The sequence below is a fragment of the Myotis myotis genome, unplaced genomic scaffold (genome assembly GCF_014108235.1).
Source record: "Myotis myotis isolate mMyoMyo1 unplaced genomic scaffold, mMyoMyo1.p scaffold_m19_p_7, whole genome shotgun sequence".
NCBI lineage: Eukaryota > Metazoa > Chordata > Mammalia > Chiroptera > Vespertilionidae > Myotis > Myotis myotis.
In genome coordinates, this window is record NW_023416379.1 from 62,232,588 (window position 1) to 62,250,215 (window position 17,628).

Genomic DNA, 17,628 nt, shown 5'->3' on the forward strand with positions numbered 1-17,628 from the left:
TCATGTACTGATTTAGCTATATCCCACAAGTTTTATGCAGTCTTTCTATCATTTGATAAAAGTATTTCTAATACCCAGCATGATTTCTTCATTGGCTAATGAGTTAATTTAAGGTATGATTATTTTTTAATTTTCAAACATATGGGTATTTTCCAGCTGGTTTTTAAAACTGATTTTGAGCTTACTTCCCTGTTAGTCTGAGATGATAATGTATCTGTATTATAATCCAGGATATAGATTTGTGCATGTTCTCCCTATGCTTGCAAGTAAATTTTATATTTAATATGAACATATATTTTTATTTTAAAATGTTTTAAATATATTCATTAGATCAAGTTTAATTATATTTTCAAACTTATATATCCTCATAAATTTTCATATTCTTTTTTTTTTTATTATTGATTTTTTACAGAGAGGAAGGGAGAGAGATAGAGAGTTAGAAACATCGATGAGAGAGAAACATCGATCAGCTGCCTCCTGCACATCTCCTACTGGGGATGTACCCGCAACCCAGGTACATGCCCTTGACCGGAATCGAACCTGGGGCCTTTCAGTCCGCAGGCCGACGCTCTATCCACTGATCCAAACCGGTTTCGGCAAATTTTCATATTCTTGCTCTATCAATTACCAAGAAAGATTTCTTAAAATCTAACTTCTGTCATTGGTGATTTTACTTTCTTTATTGTTCTGTCAACTTTTGTTTTAAATATTTTAAGATTTATTATTAAGTACATAAAATTTTAACTTGTCGCATCTTTCTGGCAACTTTTATCTTTTATTATGATGATGTAACTGTCTTCATGTTTGTAATGCTTTCTGCCAACTAAGGAATTTCACCCACTGGTGTGCTGGAACTGGCCCATTCTAACTAACAGGACTCAATTGCACACATTTCTTCCAACTCGGTGTTCAATAACATCACATCAGTGGCTTAAAATCAGCCATGGAGGAGTATTAACATGTGGAAATTGGCAAATGCTGCAAAACAGGCCCTCTCGCCCATCCCCAAGAGTTGGTTATTAAACATTTACTAGCAGCACTCTGACTTTATATTGATACTTTATAGCTATACCAACTTTCCTTTGATTAGTATTTTTATCTGCATACTAGAGGCCCAGTGCATGAAATTCGTGCACTCAGGGGCAGCAGGTAGGGGAGGAGGGGATCCCTCAGCCTGGCCTATGCCCTCTCATAGTCTTGGACCCCTCAGGGTATGTCCACCTGCCAGCTTAGGCCCGATCCTTCCATGGATCGGGCCTAAGCCAGCAGTAGACATCCCTCTCGCAGTCTGGGACCCCTCCCTCCTTACCACTCACCTGCAACAGAGGCAGGAGAAGCTTCTGCCACAGCCATTGGGCTCGCCAGCCATGAGCTGGGCTTCTGGCTGAGCAGTGCTCCCCCTGTGAAGCACATTGACCACCAGGGGGCAGCTCCTATGTTGAGCTTCTGCCCCCTGGTGGTCAGTGTGCATCATAGCAACCGGTTGTTCCACTGTTTGGTTGATTTGCATATTAAGGTTTTATTATATAGGATTATAACTTTCTTCAGCCTTTTAATGTCGTCTTCTATATATCTTTTCATTTAGATATGTCCATCAGAACAGTATACAGTGGTTTTTCTTTTAATGCAGTCTGACAATGTTTGTCTTTTAACAGTAGCACTTGTTCATTTGTTTTCAGTGTGTCCCAAACATTGCACAGGACATACTTATACTAAAAGAAGTATTAGTTGTTGATCAGAAATTCAAATTTAACTGGGGGGTTCTATATTTTATTTGCTAAAGCAGGCAATCCTATTTTCCTCTTATTTGTAAATTTCACAATAAATAAAAAGGTACCAGATCATAATAACAGCTACCAATGTGCAAGACCTTCCTCAAAACTCGAGACATCTATTTTTTCATTTAATCTTTAAAAAGAAACAAAACTATATCACATGCAAATATTAGTGAAAAACTGTGGTGTCAGAATTATTATTATACTCTTTTTAGGTTAGAAATTTAAAGCATATGGGGATTATTTGCCCAAGTTCAGAAAGTGGCTTAGGAAGGCAGAAGGCTCAGGTACTCAAAATGAAGTTTTTCTTCTCTACATGAACTCTGATAGGTCCTTACGCATCTGAAAGTTCAGCAGGGAGAGGTTTTCAGCCGTTTCTGTTTAGTCTGCTCTCCTTAAGTAGTTAAAATGTCATTCTTTTGTGGCTATGTTGCACCAATGCTATACATGTAATTCTCTTTACTCAGAACTCCCAAAATATCCCAGCATCAGGTTTACATGAGAGCACTAAACTACAAAGTAGTGTATTGCATGGTTTATAATGTTAAAACCCCAGCCAAAAAAAGAAAAGAAAAAAAAAGATTTATTTTTTTTTAATATATTTTTTTTAATATATTTTTTTATTGATTTTTTACAGAGAGGAAGGGTGAGAGATAGAGAGTTAGAAACATCGATGAGAGAGAAACATCGATCAGCTGCCTCCTGCACATCTCCTACTGGGGACGTGCCCGCAACCCAGGTACATGCCCTTGACCGGAATCGAACCTGGGACCTTTCAGTCGGCAGGCCGACGCTCTATCCACTGAGCCAAACCGGTTTCGGCAAAAAAAGATTTAAAAAGTAAAGATGCTGAGCTAAATTAGACCTGCTTGGGATATGAGTGTTTCAGATATGGTAAGAATTTAACAAGATAAATATTCTCCAAATATATGGCACTCCTAGGAATTACAGGGAGAGATACCCCATTTCCAGCAACCCAGCACAGCTGGAACTAGAAGGCAAGTGACACATATCATTCATGTGTCCCATAAGCAAGTCTTCATTCCTCTTCCCTGATATTTTCTTAGCACACCCCCGCCTCTGAAGTTAGCTTCTTCCTGAGTTTGGGGAAATTTTTTTATAGGCTCTTGGAAGGTCTCTGAATTCCTGCTACTTGTTTCCCCACACATTTCCAAACAGACCATGGACTGAATCTGCCTCCGGCTTATGAGTGACCTGGTACTGTTCCAGCATAACCCTTTGGTATTCATAACATCCCACTATTGTGTCAAACCAAGCTATAAAAATGCTCTGAGGTACAATTACAACTCATAATCCACATATCAGATTTACTTGTAAAATTCCATTCTGAATCTCTTACCCATCACCTATGTATTTATTTAAGCTCCACATTTTGAAATCTACGGAGATGGTGCCAAAAAAAAAAAAAATACACATGATGGGTTAAAAATTAAGAAGCAGCCAAACCGGTTTGGCTCAGTGGATAGAGCGTCGGCCTGCAGCCTGCGGACTCAAGGGTCCCAGGTTCGATTCCGGTCAGGGGCATATACCTTGGTTGCGGGCACATCCCCACTGGGGGGCATGCAGGAGGCAGCTGGTCGATGTTTCTCTCTCATCGATGGTTCTAACTCTCTATCCCTCTCCCTTCTTCTCCTTAGAAAATCAATAAAATATATTTTTAAAAAAGTTAAGAAGCAGAAGCAATGAAGAAGGTTAGTAGAATTTAAGTCAATGTAAGGATGAAATGATGAAACATGGCTTAATGGGGTTGGTCCTACATGTATACAGAGGCGGTAGCTGCCCAATCAGGGTGATCTGCAGGGTACTAAAAAATTCAGCTGCTGGAGGAAGCACTGGTTTCTCTTTGTCAGCTCCTGAAAATGAGCCTTAGCTAAGCTGGCCAGCAACTTGAACAAAATTGTTCTCACTGTTTCACATCCTGTCTACTTCAACCTGACCTCAGCACTATACCAACTCCGCTCACCATTTTTTCCCAAAGCAATATGCTTTACAGTTAATCACAGCTTATAGAAATACCCTGCTCTTCTAACTTTCAAGTATTTAGAGGAGAAAGGATTTTGCTGATCTTGTGTATGTATTCATGTGAAAAGCATTTACAATCCTTAACATTTTAAACTTTCTGCTAAAATTCTCAGGCAAATTTAGCACTCCATGAAGAAGCCTCAGTGTTGATCCTGTGGTTTCTCGCAGCCTCGGACACAACACCACATACCTGGAAGGCACTGGAGAGTCCATATGCCTATGGTTATGGAACTGCGGGAGGAACAGCACCTCTGGGACTGGCAGTTGGCTCTGAGTGGACTTCAGCCAAGAGGCTGCATTATGACCTTGGATGAGACCTTCAAGCCACCCCATGACAAGCACCTCTGTTGTGTGTCTCTTATTTCCCAGGACAGAGAGAGGCCATTCATGTTTGAGGACACTCCTCCCTACGCCCCTTCTCCATATGCTCTCCTCTCCCTGCCCCACAAGCAGGATGGAAGTCAGCACCCATTTCTCTTCTGGGTTCAGGTAAAAACGAGGCCCTGCTGACCTCCTGCCTCTCCGCGCCCTGACACTTACCAGTCGTGGAGAGCTCACCACGCCACCCTCTCAGAGGGCCTCTCCCTCTGACACAGGGGAGACAACCCCCTTTCGCTTTTCTACTTCTCCCTTGAACTTCAGTGTTGTTCCTACCCACTCACCAAGCTGCCTATTCCATCAGCAAAATTTCTCAGTAACTCATATTTAAATTTGGTTCTTCCTCTTTTTTTCTTTTTCTTTTTTCTTTTTTTAGTGCAGTGAGGTAGAAGAGGGACTTAATACATATGTATAGAGAATAGAAAACAGGAGTTAGCAACTTTTATTTCTTGTAATGGTTCTCTAAGGTTTTAACCCTTTCCTTTCTGATAGATCAAGTTTAATGGCTAAATCTGATTTTTTTCAATGAGAAGGAAGATAATGCAACTGCTCTAATCTTTGAGAGAAGGGAACACCAATTTTCACCCTCATTGGGGTGGGGTGTTGCTGAACGAATACCAATTTGGGGGGTAAGGAAAGCGGCAATGGCACCCAAGTTTCCAAAGCTTCAGAGAGGGCCGTGTGCAGCATCCCCCTGGCATCATTGCTCATCGGTCTGACGATTGTGAGAGAGTATTCTCTTCATCTGTCATTAAAGAAAGCCACTGGAAGTGTCCTTCATTTCTATAATCCTCTTTTCTATCACTTATTCCAGCACACTTCCACAGGGTGGACACTGTGGAGGTTTATTGGGCACTGTATGTAGGAAGAGAGATGGGAAAACAAAGTACGGAAGCGCCTATGTTTGTGCAAAAAACGGTGGGCTTGAAATCCATAGAATGTTCTGGAACAGCATTACACCAGGCATTCAGTATCTCTGCAGAACTTTTGAGGCATGTTCAGATATGTTAAGCATGACGTTCATTTAGTTGCCCTTGCTCTGTGAGAACATTTTTCTGTGATTGAGTATTTCTACTAGTGTGGGGGCGGACCAGATACAATACATCACAAACAAGCTGAGCATTTGCATAAAGGCCACAATCCCTTGCTGTTTTTTGGTAAGGTGGGGAAGTTTATGCAGGATTCAATTACTATTTTTTAAAACTTTCATTCATTAACTAGGCCCTGAAATGTTATCCATAGTCTCTCTACAGAGTTCTGTTTTTCAAATGGAGATTTTTGTTTCATAGGAATGCCAGTAAATTTTGTCTCTACTGTTCATTTGTTCATTAAGCCATTACAGCCTCTTCCCTTGGGAAAAAAATAATGGGTTTGCTAAGTACTTATACCAGTGGCCATTGCTTTCATAGCAGTGCTTCTGGGAAAGCCCCATTCTCAGTTTCTTGTTGTCTGTAATTGTCACTATATGTATACAACAATCCTATATTGTAAGCCTGCAGAGCTCAATGGCTAGAAAATACTCCTCTGAAAGAAACAGTTTGGTGAGGAGTAGTCCAAAGAGTTTAGTGAGGATCCACTTTACTAAACTCGTAATCAAGAAAGAAACTAATTCATGGTCAAGGCTGAGCCCCGAAGTGGAAACTTTGTAAGCAGCCTATGACCGGAAGCTAACTTTGATGCAGAAAGGATGAAAATATACTCTTCAGTGATATGGCAGCGAGATGGTGAGGCCTGTGATGGCTTCCAGGATATCAGTCAACACCAAGGACATGCGGCCGCCAGCCTAGAACCTGAAGTGGAAAACATACTTTTGAGTGAAGGGCTAGCCTTCACTTTAGCTAGTAGACACCCTTAGGCAATGCTTAGACAATCTAACTTTAAAACAATGAATGAAGGGTCAAAGGCCCAGTCTTCCAGACCTGCCACTCCACCGTTGGCCAGATTTAACTTGTTCTCAGAATAAAATAATGTTTGTATTTAGTTTTTGGATCTAGCTGTTGTTTCATTAATTTCCCTTTCTATATATCTGGAAATTTCCAAACTTGTCATAGCTATACTGTTTGCAGGATCTGGGTCAGCTCCAGGATAGAGTGGCTAAAGAAATTTAATTTAAATCCTCAAATCTTCAGTGTCAACCACTTTCCTTAGCTTGCTGCAAGTTGACCTGCCTGTGGACATGTTGTCCTCCTTTCTGCCCACCTAAATATTTTCCATCTGCCAGGCCTTTCATGAGAACCTCCTAGCCCAATGGGAGTCCATCCCACCATGCTAACTTTCAGCCCTTCCTCAAATGTCTCTTTTGCTGCAAAATCACCACCCTCACCACCAACCTTATCAATAACTGTCAATACTCAACATGTACAATTCCAATCTCAAAGTGATTAATGGAGTTACCTATATTTTCCAACATCAAGTGTTCAGTACATTATGTGTTAGATAGCGACACCTTCTGGTGAAACATCACATGAGAAGAGAAGGAAGGGATGCAATGTTGGTAGCTCTTGGCCTGTGGTAGCAGAGGAATCCTCACACATATGGGAGCTTGTTTTTTTTTTTAGGAAAGGAGATAAAGGTAGATCTTACAAAAAGTTTTGCTGAGTAAAGAAAAAAATTGGTCAGTAGCTGGAGGGAAAGTGGTATCAAGGGAGAATCTTTTAAATAGAAGGGATCCCTAGTCAGTTTCGTTCAGTGGATAGAGCGTTGGCCTGTGGACTGAAAGGTCCTGGGTTCTATTCAGGTCAAGAGCACATCTCTGGGTTGCTGGATCGATCCTTAGTGATGTGCGTGCAGGAGGCAATCAATCAATGAGTCTCTCTCATCATTGATGTTTCTATCTCCCTCTCCCTTCCTCTCTAAAATCAATTTTAAAAAATTAAATAGAGGGGAAAACTCATCAAGCAGTCACAGGAGGGAAAGCAGAGCATTTCAGCACAGATGCAGCTAGTGAGCAGATGCAGTGCTGGAAATTCAGAAAATTCTCTTCAAGCTCCTCTTGTTCTCAATAAAATGTGAAGCAAGGTCATCAGCTGAGAGTGAGAATTGGCAAGAAAGCCAGGAAATCTGAGAAAATTTGTGTGCAGTTCTCCAAGTGAGTTTGAAACTCAATGGGCCAGGAAAATGTAGTGTAATATAATTTGAGGATCATAAATTTAAAGTGAGTCCTATTGGTTGTTTTTTCTCCAGCCTTGTTCAACTACAAGGGTGCAGGTGTGGAGTAGGCAGAGGGTTGGATTTGACCATGCTTATGGTTTTGACTATCAAGTACAATAATGGAGGGGCCAGGAAGTGGAGGGCTTGTCATCCTAAAAGGCCAGGCAATATTAATATTTTCTCTCATTGATGCCCATGTTTGTAATTGGTTCCATTTATTATTTATTTGCTCTTGGACAGAGTGAAAGCTTCTGGGAATGATGACTTGACTAAAATATACTTTATGCCTAAAGCATCTCCTTTTTTCTGTTCTTTTGATTTTCTTTCACAAATGAGTTTTTTGTCTTTTCACTTAGGATATTATCTTTAATAAGATGGCTATGTCCAAAACCTCTGATATTAGACAGTATAGAAGGGAGTAGAAATTTTAATAGGAGGTTGCAATAATATAGATGAATAGGACATATGAAGCTATTTTTCATGGTCTAATGTTTTTTTTAATGAATCTCATTTTTATATTGTAAAAGACCCATTACTATTTCCACAGGACTTTTTTATTAATTCACTTAGTGAATATGTATAGCATATCTGACATGTATAAAACATTGTGCTAGGCAAGCACCAAGGTGGTGTGAGATAGCGCAGGATTAAAATACTGAGGTATTTGCAGTCTAAATGTGGTGCTTGCAAATACAAAGATGTTTACAGCCTAAAGAGGTAAATTCCTGTATTTATAACAAACTAGAGGCACTCAGGGGGGTCCCTCAGCCTGGCCTGCACCCTCTCGCAGGGAGGTCCGTGGGGAACGGGTCTAAGCTGTCAGTCAGACATCCTTAGCGCTGCCACCGCAGATGCGCTCACCAGCCATGAGCCTGGCTTCTGGCTGAGCGGCACTCCCCTGTGGGAGTGCACTGACTACCAGGGGTCAGCTCTTGTGTTGAGCATCATAGCAACCAGTGCATCATAGCAACCAGTTGTTCTGCCATTTGGTCAATTTGCATATTAGCTTTTATTATATAGGATTTCTGTGCAAGCACTACAACACAAGTTCCATGACCTTTATTCATCTAATTTACTGCCAATACCATAGAAGGCACCTGGTCAATATGGTGGGTCAGTAATTGCAATAGAGATATGAACCATGCTAGAGGAACAGGAGGGAGAAATGAATGAACTCTGAACTTAAGATTTGAGAAAGCTGAGGAGAGAAGGATAGAAAGCTTAGAAGCTGGCCCTTAAAGGGAAAGTAGGAGTCCAACAAACAAAGAAGGAGGAGAAGGGCCCTTCAGTATAAAATAGCAGATGAGCTCAAGATGAGCCCTGCAGCAAAGCACAGGAAGACGTCAGGACCGACACAGTCTATCTGTGGACAGCAGTACCAGAGACCAGTTAGAAAGGAACCATGATGCCAGGAAGCAAGTGCATGGGTTACCAGGTGAAAGAGTTCTATGGAGCAAATTACACTGGGCCCAGCACCGTTTTAAGGCCTGCACATGCAGTAACTCATTCAGAATCACAGGAATCCTGTGGGAGAGGCACTCCTAGCCTCCATTTCACAGGTGAGGAAACTCAGGCACAGAGAGGTCAAGTGCTTCCAAGTTACACAGCTAGTAAGTCACAGAGCCAGTGCCCTGGTTACCATTGTCACTATAAAAACATTGTGAATGGTTAAGTGATCTACAGTATGATTTGTGTTGCTACTGGATTTTTTTTTCACAAATAATGAACATATTTATGTTAAATTTAGACAGTAACCACTATGAGTATTAGCTGTTCATCTGCATTTAGTTCTGACTAGTCGAATGTATTAATTTCCAATTTTGTCTTTGCATCCTTCAATAATATTACTATTTCCTAAAACTATTGATTTAAGGATAGTTTTCCTGGTGATTAACATACAATATAATATAGTACAATTACATTTGTTTTTGTCCAAATTTATAATCTATTTAACTAAAATTTTCCAGTATGCTTGAATTCTGGAAAAGGTTGAGGGGTTTTTTATTGTTTATTTTTTTCTGAAATCACTTTGCCCCTCTTCTTTTTTTTTCTAACTTTGAACTTCACCTGGAGATAGTTATTGATGGCAGCTAACTCATCATCATACAGGTTATACTTAGGTTTTGTCATCATCTTAGAGAAATATTTCTTCCTCAGAAAATGTTTCCACTCTTCTATTAAATATGCTCCCTTTTAATAGCAGGTCTTTCAACTACCAATTTATTCTCATTAAACTTTTACCTATTTTTCCCCAAATACTTATATAAACTAAAATTTTAACACATGAAAATACATTCAAAGAATCATAATTCAGTTCAATATCAAGGTTACAATTTATGCAGCACTGGAGGGCAGCATCTAATATGATCTAATTGCTTTACCCACAAGTGCTTTCATTAGCTCCAATAAATAACAGCTCTTTTTACCTCATTAAAATCTTTAACATTCCATATTGTAATTCTTAAAAAAAAATTGGTTTATTTTATCTGAAATCCTTGGGAAAGACACAGACTTTGTCACTGTGACCTGTCCTATAAATATCCTTGGACCCAGGTAACCAGAAGTCCCTGTTCTCAGAGATCTTGCCCCCATATCTTCTCTAGCAATGACTTGGGTGGGGACACAGGCAAAATACTCTGATCCTTCTCAGGCAATAATATTATTATAAGGAGTCCCCTGTGGTTGGTTTTATATAATCTAGAGAAAAACAGCAGGCTACAGTAACTGATAACTCATGTGATACAAGAAACCAGAGAAAGGTAGAGGATAGCCTAAAGTAGAGAACTGCCTAATATAGGGAAAACATAAGAACTGTTTATGGAGGTATCTGTAACTAAGTCTTTGCTATACCAGAGGGCAAAAATAGGACTAATGTGTGGAACCCACTGGAAGGTAACTTTCAGCTAAAAGGAAAGAATTATATAAGCAGAGATAATATTCAAAAATGGAACAAGGTGCTTCCTAGAGGAAGGAGGCAACCATTTGTAGAGTTTTAACCTGGAATTTCCTCCAGCAGGGAGACATGAAAACCTGGCTGCTTATATAAGTTATTTTTCAAACAAGGACACATTTGAGAATAAAAGTATAACAGCAGTAAACCAGGAAATCCCAAGCAAACCGAATCTCATGTCACACTAATTCACCTTTGTTTTTGACCACCAGCTGTGTGGGTATGTTCACACGTGGAAAATAGGGGGAAATTGGCCTCTTAGGGGAAAGAGAATGAGTCAGAATTCATGGGAACGCTAAGAAACATCTCGCCCCTTTACATTCTCATCCTGATAGGATGAAATCCAAAGACCCAGATCTATGTGAGCAAGCCATGATATGAGCAAAGTGTTACGATCCAGAGGGATCCAACCAGGGAAATTCCAGGACTGGGGCATTGTTCCCAGAGCCAGGGTGGAGTAAATACAAGTTTTTCTGAGACATCTACAAGAGCCTAACATAAAAAAAAGTAAGAACAGAGCCATCCCCAAAGGACTGAAGATTGTGGAGGTGATGGTGGAGGTGAGAGCAGGGCTAGTCTAACAGCAGGACTCCCTGCATTGCAGGCAGGCACTGAGAGAAAAATGGAACAAAATGCAGGGTGTATGGGGAGCCTGGTTTCTCCATGATCTGTGTCTACCATGCCAGATAGGCTAGACTTATTCAATGAGGTACACTTTTTCTTAATGGTAATTGAAATATAATTACAAAAACTTTACTACAACTTACCACACTGTAATTGATAACTATGTGAAGGGTTACTAAAAACTAGAGGCCTGGTGCATGAATTCGTGTACAGGTGGAGTCCAACTTACCCGCCCCAATCAGGGCCGATCGGGGCCGGGCCAGCCAGGGGTAGGTGACGCAGGAGGTTGGCTGGCCGGCCACGCCCCCAATCAGACCTGTTGGCCAGCCACAGTGCACATCACAGCGACCAGTCATTCAGGTCAGTTCGGTCGCTTGGCTTTTATATATATAGATTAACATTCCTAAACTAAAATTTCCATTTTACCAACTGCTGTGGGCACGAATAACTGTAGACTCAGCTCCTGTGCCCCTTCATGCACTTTGCCCCGATGTTGAATGGGCACCTTCCACTTCGCCATGCAGCCAAGCTGACTCAGGGAAACCTTATCCCAGTCCACAGCTAGAATGAGCCACTGGGGGTAATCTCAGTCCCCTGCCCTGTAATCCTCAGCTAAGCCAACAGCACTGCCATATTTCTTCACAACTGGTGCTGGTCCAGATATGTGGCATAAATCAGCCATACTTTAGGAAAAGGCTATTTTTCAACATGAACAAGGGCAAGCATGTTTAACTCGGTGGAGCCAGCCTATGGGGACGGTCACCACATGAGGGAGCTGAGCAAGGGGAAGGAGAGGAAGGCAGAAAGGCAGAGGCAGGGCTTCATTTTCACCATGCATCCCCTACCTTCTCCTTCCCTTTGTATGAAATAATAACTTCCTTGTTGTTTAAGCCAGTTTGAAGTAGATGATCTCTCCTCTTCTGCTGAAAGTACCCTTACAGACAAACAGTGCTTCCCCAACCTGTCTGCACACTGGAGTCCCCCGGAGACTCAATTCCATGTTCCACTCAGAGGTTATGATGGGTTCGTGTGGTGTGTAGCTGCGTGAGCAAATGAACCTCTCAGCTCCTTTCCTCTCTGGAAATTCCAAAGAATTTATCACTGCCCAAAACTGACCAAGTACTCTGACACTCCTCACAGTGACAAAGATTATGTGTTCCCACTAGGACTCTCCCCAAAATGAAGGAGAAACTTTCATGCTTTGCAACAAGATGTGAGTCGCTCTCCAGCCACTCTGCTTGGATTTCTGCCTGATTTTTTTTCAAAAGATATTTGTTCAAGAGCCTTTTTTAGTAAAATGAGAATACAAATCTCTGTAAGTCACACGCTTCTGCGCCCAAGGAGCCGTAGTGAGTGGTCCCAACTGTTCATCAAGGATTCCTTTCTTAAATGGTGCAATGGATAAGAGGACAGAGATCTAGTGGGAGAGGAGGTCTCAAGTTTTGACTTCACTGTTAACATGACCTAATGCTTCTAACCCTCAGTACCTACTGTGTGGTAAACTGAGAAAAACAGTATCTGTTTCACCTATATAGTAGAGCTTTTGTGAGAATGATATGAGATAATACTATGAAAATTTTCAAAACAAAAAAGTACTCACTGAATGTAAGCCTAAGGAGTTAAAAATGAAGTCTAGACACAGCAGAGTCATCAAGAAGAAATGGCTTGGGGAGTTTGACCCTCTGCCAGCCTCCTCTCTTAGCTGGCCCCTTCACCTTTCCCCTCATCACCCTGCATAAAATCACAAGCTTGCTCTGTAAATGCAACTGTAAGACATGCCGTGGCCCTCCCTCACTTTCAACCAGATTGACACCCGCTGAGCCGCACACAAAAAGAAATCGACACCCTCTGAGCCGCACACAAAAAGAAATCGTAGGACTGCCACTCATCACTAATCGGCAGGAAGGCTGTTTTGTTGCATTGCCCCTCCCCCCAGGTTTTCAGAAGCACTCCACTTCATCATCGAGAGTATACCCCCGGGTATCACAATGCTATATCACTTCCCACTTGAATTATAATGTCTATCAAAAGAGGCATCTCTCAGGAAGCTTGAAAGCTAAGTGGGGAGTGATTTTTAGAGAGATGTGTGGGAAATGGTTTCAATATTTGGCAGTTCCTAAAGGCAGGATGATCTGAGATGTTGGTGTCTTGTTGTTTTTTAAATACTTGATCAGCTCATACTATTCCCTTATTTCTGAAAGTGCCTTGTCATTGGAATATTACATTTGGCCATTGCACCAAAGTAGAATTTTCATAAAGCAGAGGATTACAATTTTTCATTGATGCCATCATTTACCATGTTTCACATATATCGCACAAATGTATGTATTCACTAGGAAATCAACCTTTCTTTTACAGATCTCTCCATTAAAATGTACCACTCTGAAACTAAAGACATAGACAGTGCCCCAAGAATCGAAACAGCTGAAAGTCCTGCAAAAATGTATAAAGTGTCTACCATGAGACAAGTATTCGATTTGGCAAAGCATCGAACAAAAAGATCGGCATTTTTTCCAACTGGGGTTAAAGTCTGTCCACAGGAATCCATGAAACAGATTCTAGCCAGCCTTCAAGCTTATTACAGATTGAGAGGTAAGAAAAGAGATGAAACCTGCTTAGCCTTTTCTTCGTTCCATCCCTTCCCTTCTATTCATCTAGGGCTCATATCCAGCCCAGAACTTCCAGTCTGTCCTTTAGTCACAAGAGTTATAAAAATCTGCCAACTAATCGGATAGTAATGAATAATAAACATTCAAAACAACGATAGGTATCTGCTCTTATGTTTTATAATAATGATAATAATGTCCTGTGCAATACAGAGCCATCAGGGCAGTTAGCAAGTCACCAGGAAAGCCTTGGTCTCTGAGTCTTACCTCTTTTATTTTTGCCGAAGTCCAATATTGGACTTCAATGTTGTTATTATGAAGTAAGAAGCACGGGATGATTGCAATGTCAGGAACCTGAGCAAGTTGATTTATGACTTACCATTTTATTTTTCAAAGGCAACATTACAATCCAGATACTCTCTCCCTCCTTGATAAGGTTAAGGGGTTTATTGCTGATTCAGCAAAAACTTCTGAGGCTTGGAAACCTAGAGGCACGTCCAAGTGCAGGGGAGCCACAAGTGAACAGGGGTTACCAAGGTACAATGCAGGGGTGTGAATGGATTCACAGCATAATTACTGTGATTTCCAGCAGAGCTCCAGTGCAGTGTTTACCCCTGCAGAATTCTTACTGTGTCCCTGGGAGTCATTATGGAGTTCAGTGATACCACAGCCATCAGTGGCTGCCCTAGTCATTCACTTGGAAAAATTTCCATGGCTTTTTCTTGATAGGAAAAAAAAAGGGATCTTTAGTAGCTGCTATTTAATTCCCCAGGTAGCTCCAAATAATGCAAAGTATCTTGTCTAGCTGAAGGCTAAACTCAGTTCCTCTTATATGTGAAAGCTGAGGCGGTTTACTGATTCCCACCTTGATCTTACCGGATGTTTGCTTCCGTTCCAGAAAGCACAGTCACCCTGATCTATTTCAAGCCCATTGACTAAAGCGAGCTAGCTCACTTCCAGCCTGTGATGTGTTGCACATCATGACCCCCGAAAAGCATTTCATGATACTAACATCCCAACATGTTCTTGAGTATTTACATCTGTAATAGGTGCAAGTTTAAACTAATCTGGGGAGTTCTTATTGGGTTTTGGCGGCACAGTATCAAAAACATCAAGCCTTATGTTTCTCACATGTCTCATTTTATGTAGAAGTAGAGAGATATTTGCTTTCTGACAGAAGCCACACCCACAGAGAAACGGCAAGTACTGACTAGATCATAGCAGAAGGAGGACTCTAATCATAGAGAATCAAGTGCACCACACGAATATTCTGAGATCCTAGCACAGCCCCTCTGCATAGCTCGTTCTCACGAAATGCTGTTGATGAACACAGGAGGCAAAGAAAAGAGTGACATGTGTAAATTATTCATTTTGAATGTGCCTACACTTTGATTTGATAATGATATAGGTAAATTCCATTTTATTTGTTCAAGTATAAACATATAGTATATGCATCACCTTGAATATGAACACAGCTATTGCTAACTATTTCATGACACTTCTAATTCTTTATGACATTCACAAATAGGATTCATCACAAGTATTTATAGAAAACACTATTTATTGCTGCATCCAAATTTTTAGCTCTGAATTTTATTATTAGCTCTTTAGTTTTACTAGGTTTGCCTCTTTCCTTCTTGCTTCCCTAAATGAATTAAACCACTGTTTTTCTTCCCACGGCAATGACAGCCCATTATCTTTATGGCGGCCCCTGGGTGATATGAAATTTTACTATTCATCAACTGTGGGAAACTGTTTATTGCCTTCACTATCTGATAAGCATAGACAGAGAACTCCCTGAAACCCCTGAAGGCTGGGTGCCTTTGAAGCCCTAGCAAAGCTTGGAGCTAGGCGCCACCTCTGTTTGTCCAGACAGTGATAGCTGAAACTACTCCCCCATTTATTATTATGTAAATCCTTGCTGATGGGCTAGTCTGCTTGTTACTAAGGGGTCACCTGCCTAAGGGCTATGCTATGGGTGCATCCCAGATCAATAAAAGCTTGGTGAGGCCTGAGCAAGGAGGAAGTCCTTTGGGACTTGCCGCCTGGTCCCCCAATATTGCAAAATTATCTCGGGTCTTTTTCTCTCATTTGTTGTGCGGCTCCTCTTTCAGATACCGAACCCTACTCCACGCAGAATGTGGAGGGAGTCTTACTCGACAATCAACACGGGTTTCTTAAGTCTAACAAATTCAGTTCATAAACTAGAAATAAGGTCCAGCTACAAAGCAGTGTTTCTTTGACAGAGTTACCCACTTACTGTTCTCGTAGCTGCTTTTACAAAATTATCCGTTGACATCCTTCAAACAGGAGAGAGAGCTCCTGCATTCCCCAAATCAAATGGAATATCGAGCTATTTCTTTTCCCAGTGCTCAAAGCAACACAAGTGAAAATGTTCGCGGTAGAATCATAAACATGCTCATCCCAAAGCTCAGAGGCAAGTTTGTTTCTGCTAGTGTCCCGGGGAGGGGAGTGAGGGGCTGTGCTCCCACCCAGGTAAACTCCCTCTTCTGTGACTGCCTCCCTTCACACCATTTGCCCCATGTCTCTCCTTCTCTTTCCCTTCCTCCATTCTTCTATGTCTCTCCTCTCTCTCTTTCTCCCAACCCCAATATCAAAAGCTAGATCTTTCTTTCACATTAATTTGTGACTTAGAAAAAGTTAAAGATGGAGGGAATTCTAGTTCTTGCTACTCCACTATTGTCCACAGACCAGCAGCCTCACCATTACCAACCAGGTAACTTGCTAGACATTCAGATTCCCAGATCCCACTCCAGACCTACTCTCAGAATCTGCATTTTAATAACATCCCCAGGTAGCCCATTTGCACTCTCACATTCTAGAAGCACTGGTCTGAAGATCACCTAGCTAACACCCCCATTGTACAGATCAGAAAAGTGAGGGGACATGCTCAGTCAGGGCCCCCTTTGGTCACGGAGCAGTTAGAGCCCAGCATCCTGACTCCCACTTCAGTGTGTTACCTTTCCATCTAAAGTGTGCCCACTCCTGCGGTGGGCATTTTCACACACCATTGGTCTAACTTCATCCTTCCAAATATAAAGAACTATATAGGACAGTGATGGCGAACCTTTTGAGCTCAGGGTGTCAGCATTTTCAAAAACCCTAACTTAACTCTGGTGCCATGTCACACATAGAAATGTTTTGATATTTGCAACCATAGTAAAACAAAGATTTATATTTTTGACATTTATTTTATATATTTAAATGCCATTTAACAAAGAAAAATCAACCAAAAAATGAGTTCGCGTGTCATAGGTTCGCCATCACTAATCTAACAACAGGTCTGGCCTCCAAGGCCTGTGTTTCCTGGGGTTCTTCCTATATCTCAGAACAGCCTGGGGAGTGACATGCAGCAGAAAGTCTGAGGCTCTGTGGTCAGATTTCAGGCCGTGGCCAGCCACTGTGGGAAGACTTGGAGGCAAGGCTCTGGATTTCTCCAAAACCCCTTTGGCAATCCTTCTAGTAGGTGCAGAAAAGGCTGGTGCAGAACAGGTAAATCAAGGGAGTAGAAAAATCCAACTTTTAGTAGTTTCTAGACTCCTCCCAGACCCAAGATCCTTTGAGGCCTCATGTAAGGATTATTCTTATGCTATCTTGGTAAGGACAAGGGACTTTCCCCAGGGGTCATGGGCTGGAGCTCTTGTGCTCCCAATCCCAGAAGGATTCTATGCTTCCTGGTTTGTGTTGCGTTTCCAGGAGGCCAAGAAAATGACATCAGAAGAATCACCAAAAAACCCGCCTCCCAAAAAGAGTCCAAAGAAAAGCTTCTACTCCCTGTTTCATCCTAATATTTTGATCCCTGTAAACTACAATGCTCCAGGGAGGGCATTCTTCAAGCAGCTTCAGGCAATTGTGCTTTGGGGGGAAACCTCAGAGTCTTTGTGAAAAGTAGGTTTCAATGGGGGTGGGAGTTTTATGTGTCATTGAGGTGGAAAAAGGGGCAGAGCTAGGAAGATGCAGGCGCCAAAAACAAGCCTTAAACTGGACTGAAATAAAAGAAAGACACTCTGCCCTAGCTAGTTTGGCTCAGTGAATAGAGCAGCGGTCTGCAAACTGAAGAGCCGTGGGTTCGATTCTGGTC

General features: G+C 41.5%; 1 protein-coding gene across 1 annotated transcript in view; it reads left to right on the plus strand.

Annotated features, from left to right (window-relative positions):
* Positions 1 to 17,628, plus strand: part of IMPG1 (interphotoreceptor matrix proteoglycan 1) — a 131,082-nt gene that overhangs the window by 16,051 nt on the left and 97,403 nt on the right. The window contains exon 2 of the mRNA XM_036318414.1: positions 13,279 to 13,512. Coding sequence (XP_036174307.1) covers positions 13,279 to 13,512 — 234 coding nt within the window. The remainder of the gene's footprint in view (positions 1 to 13,278; positions 13,513 to 17,628) is intronic.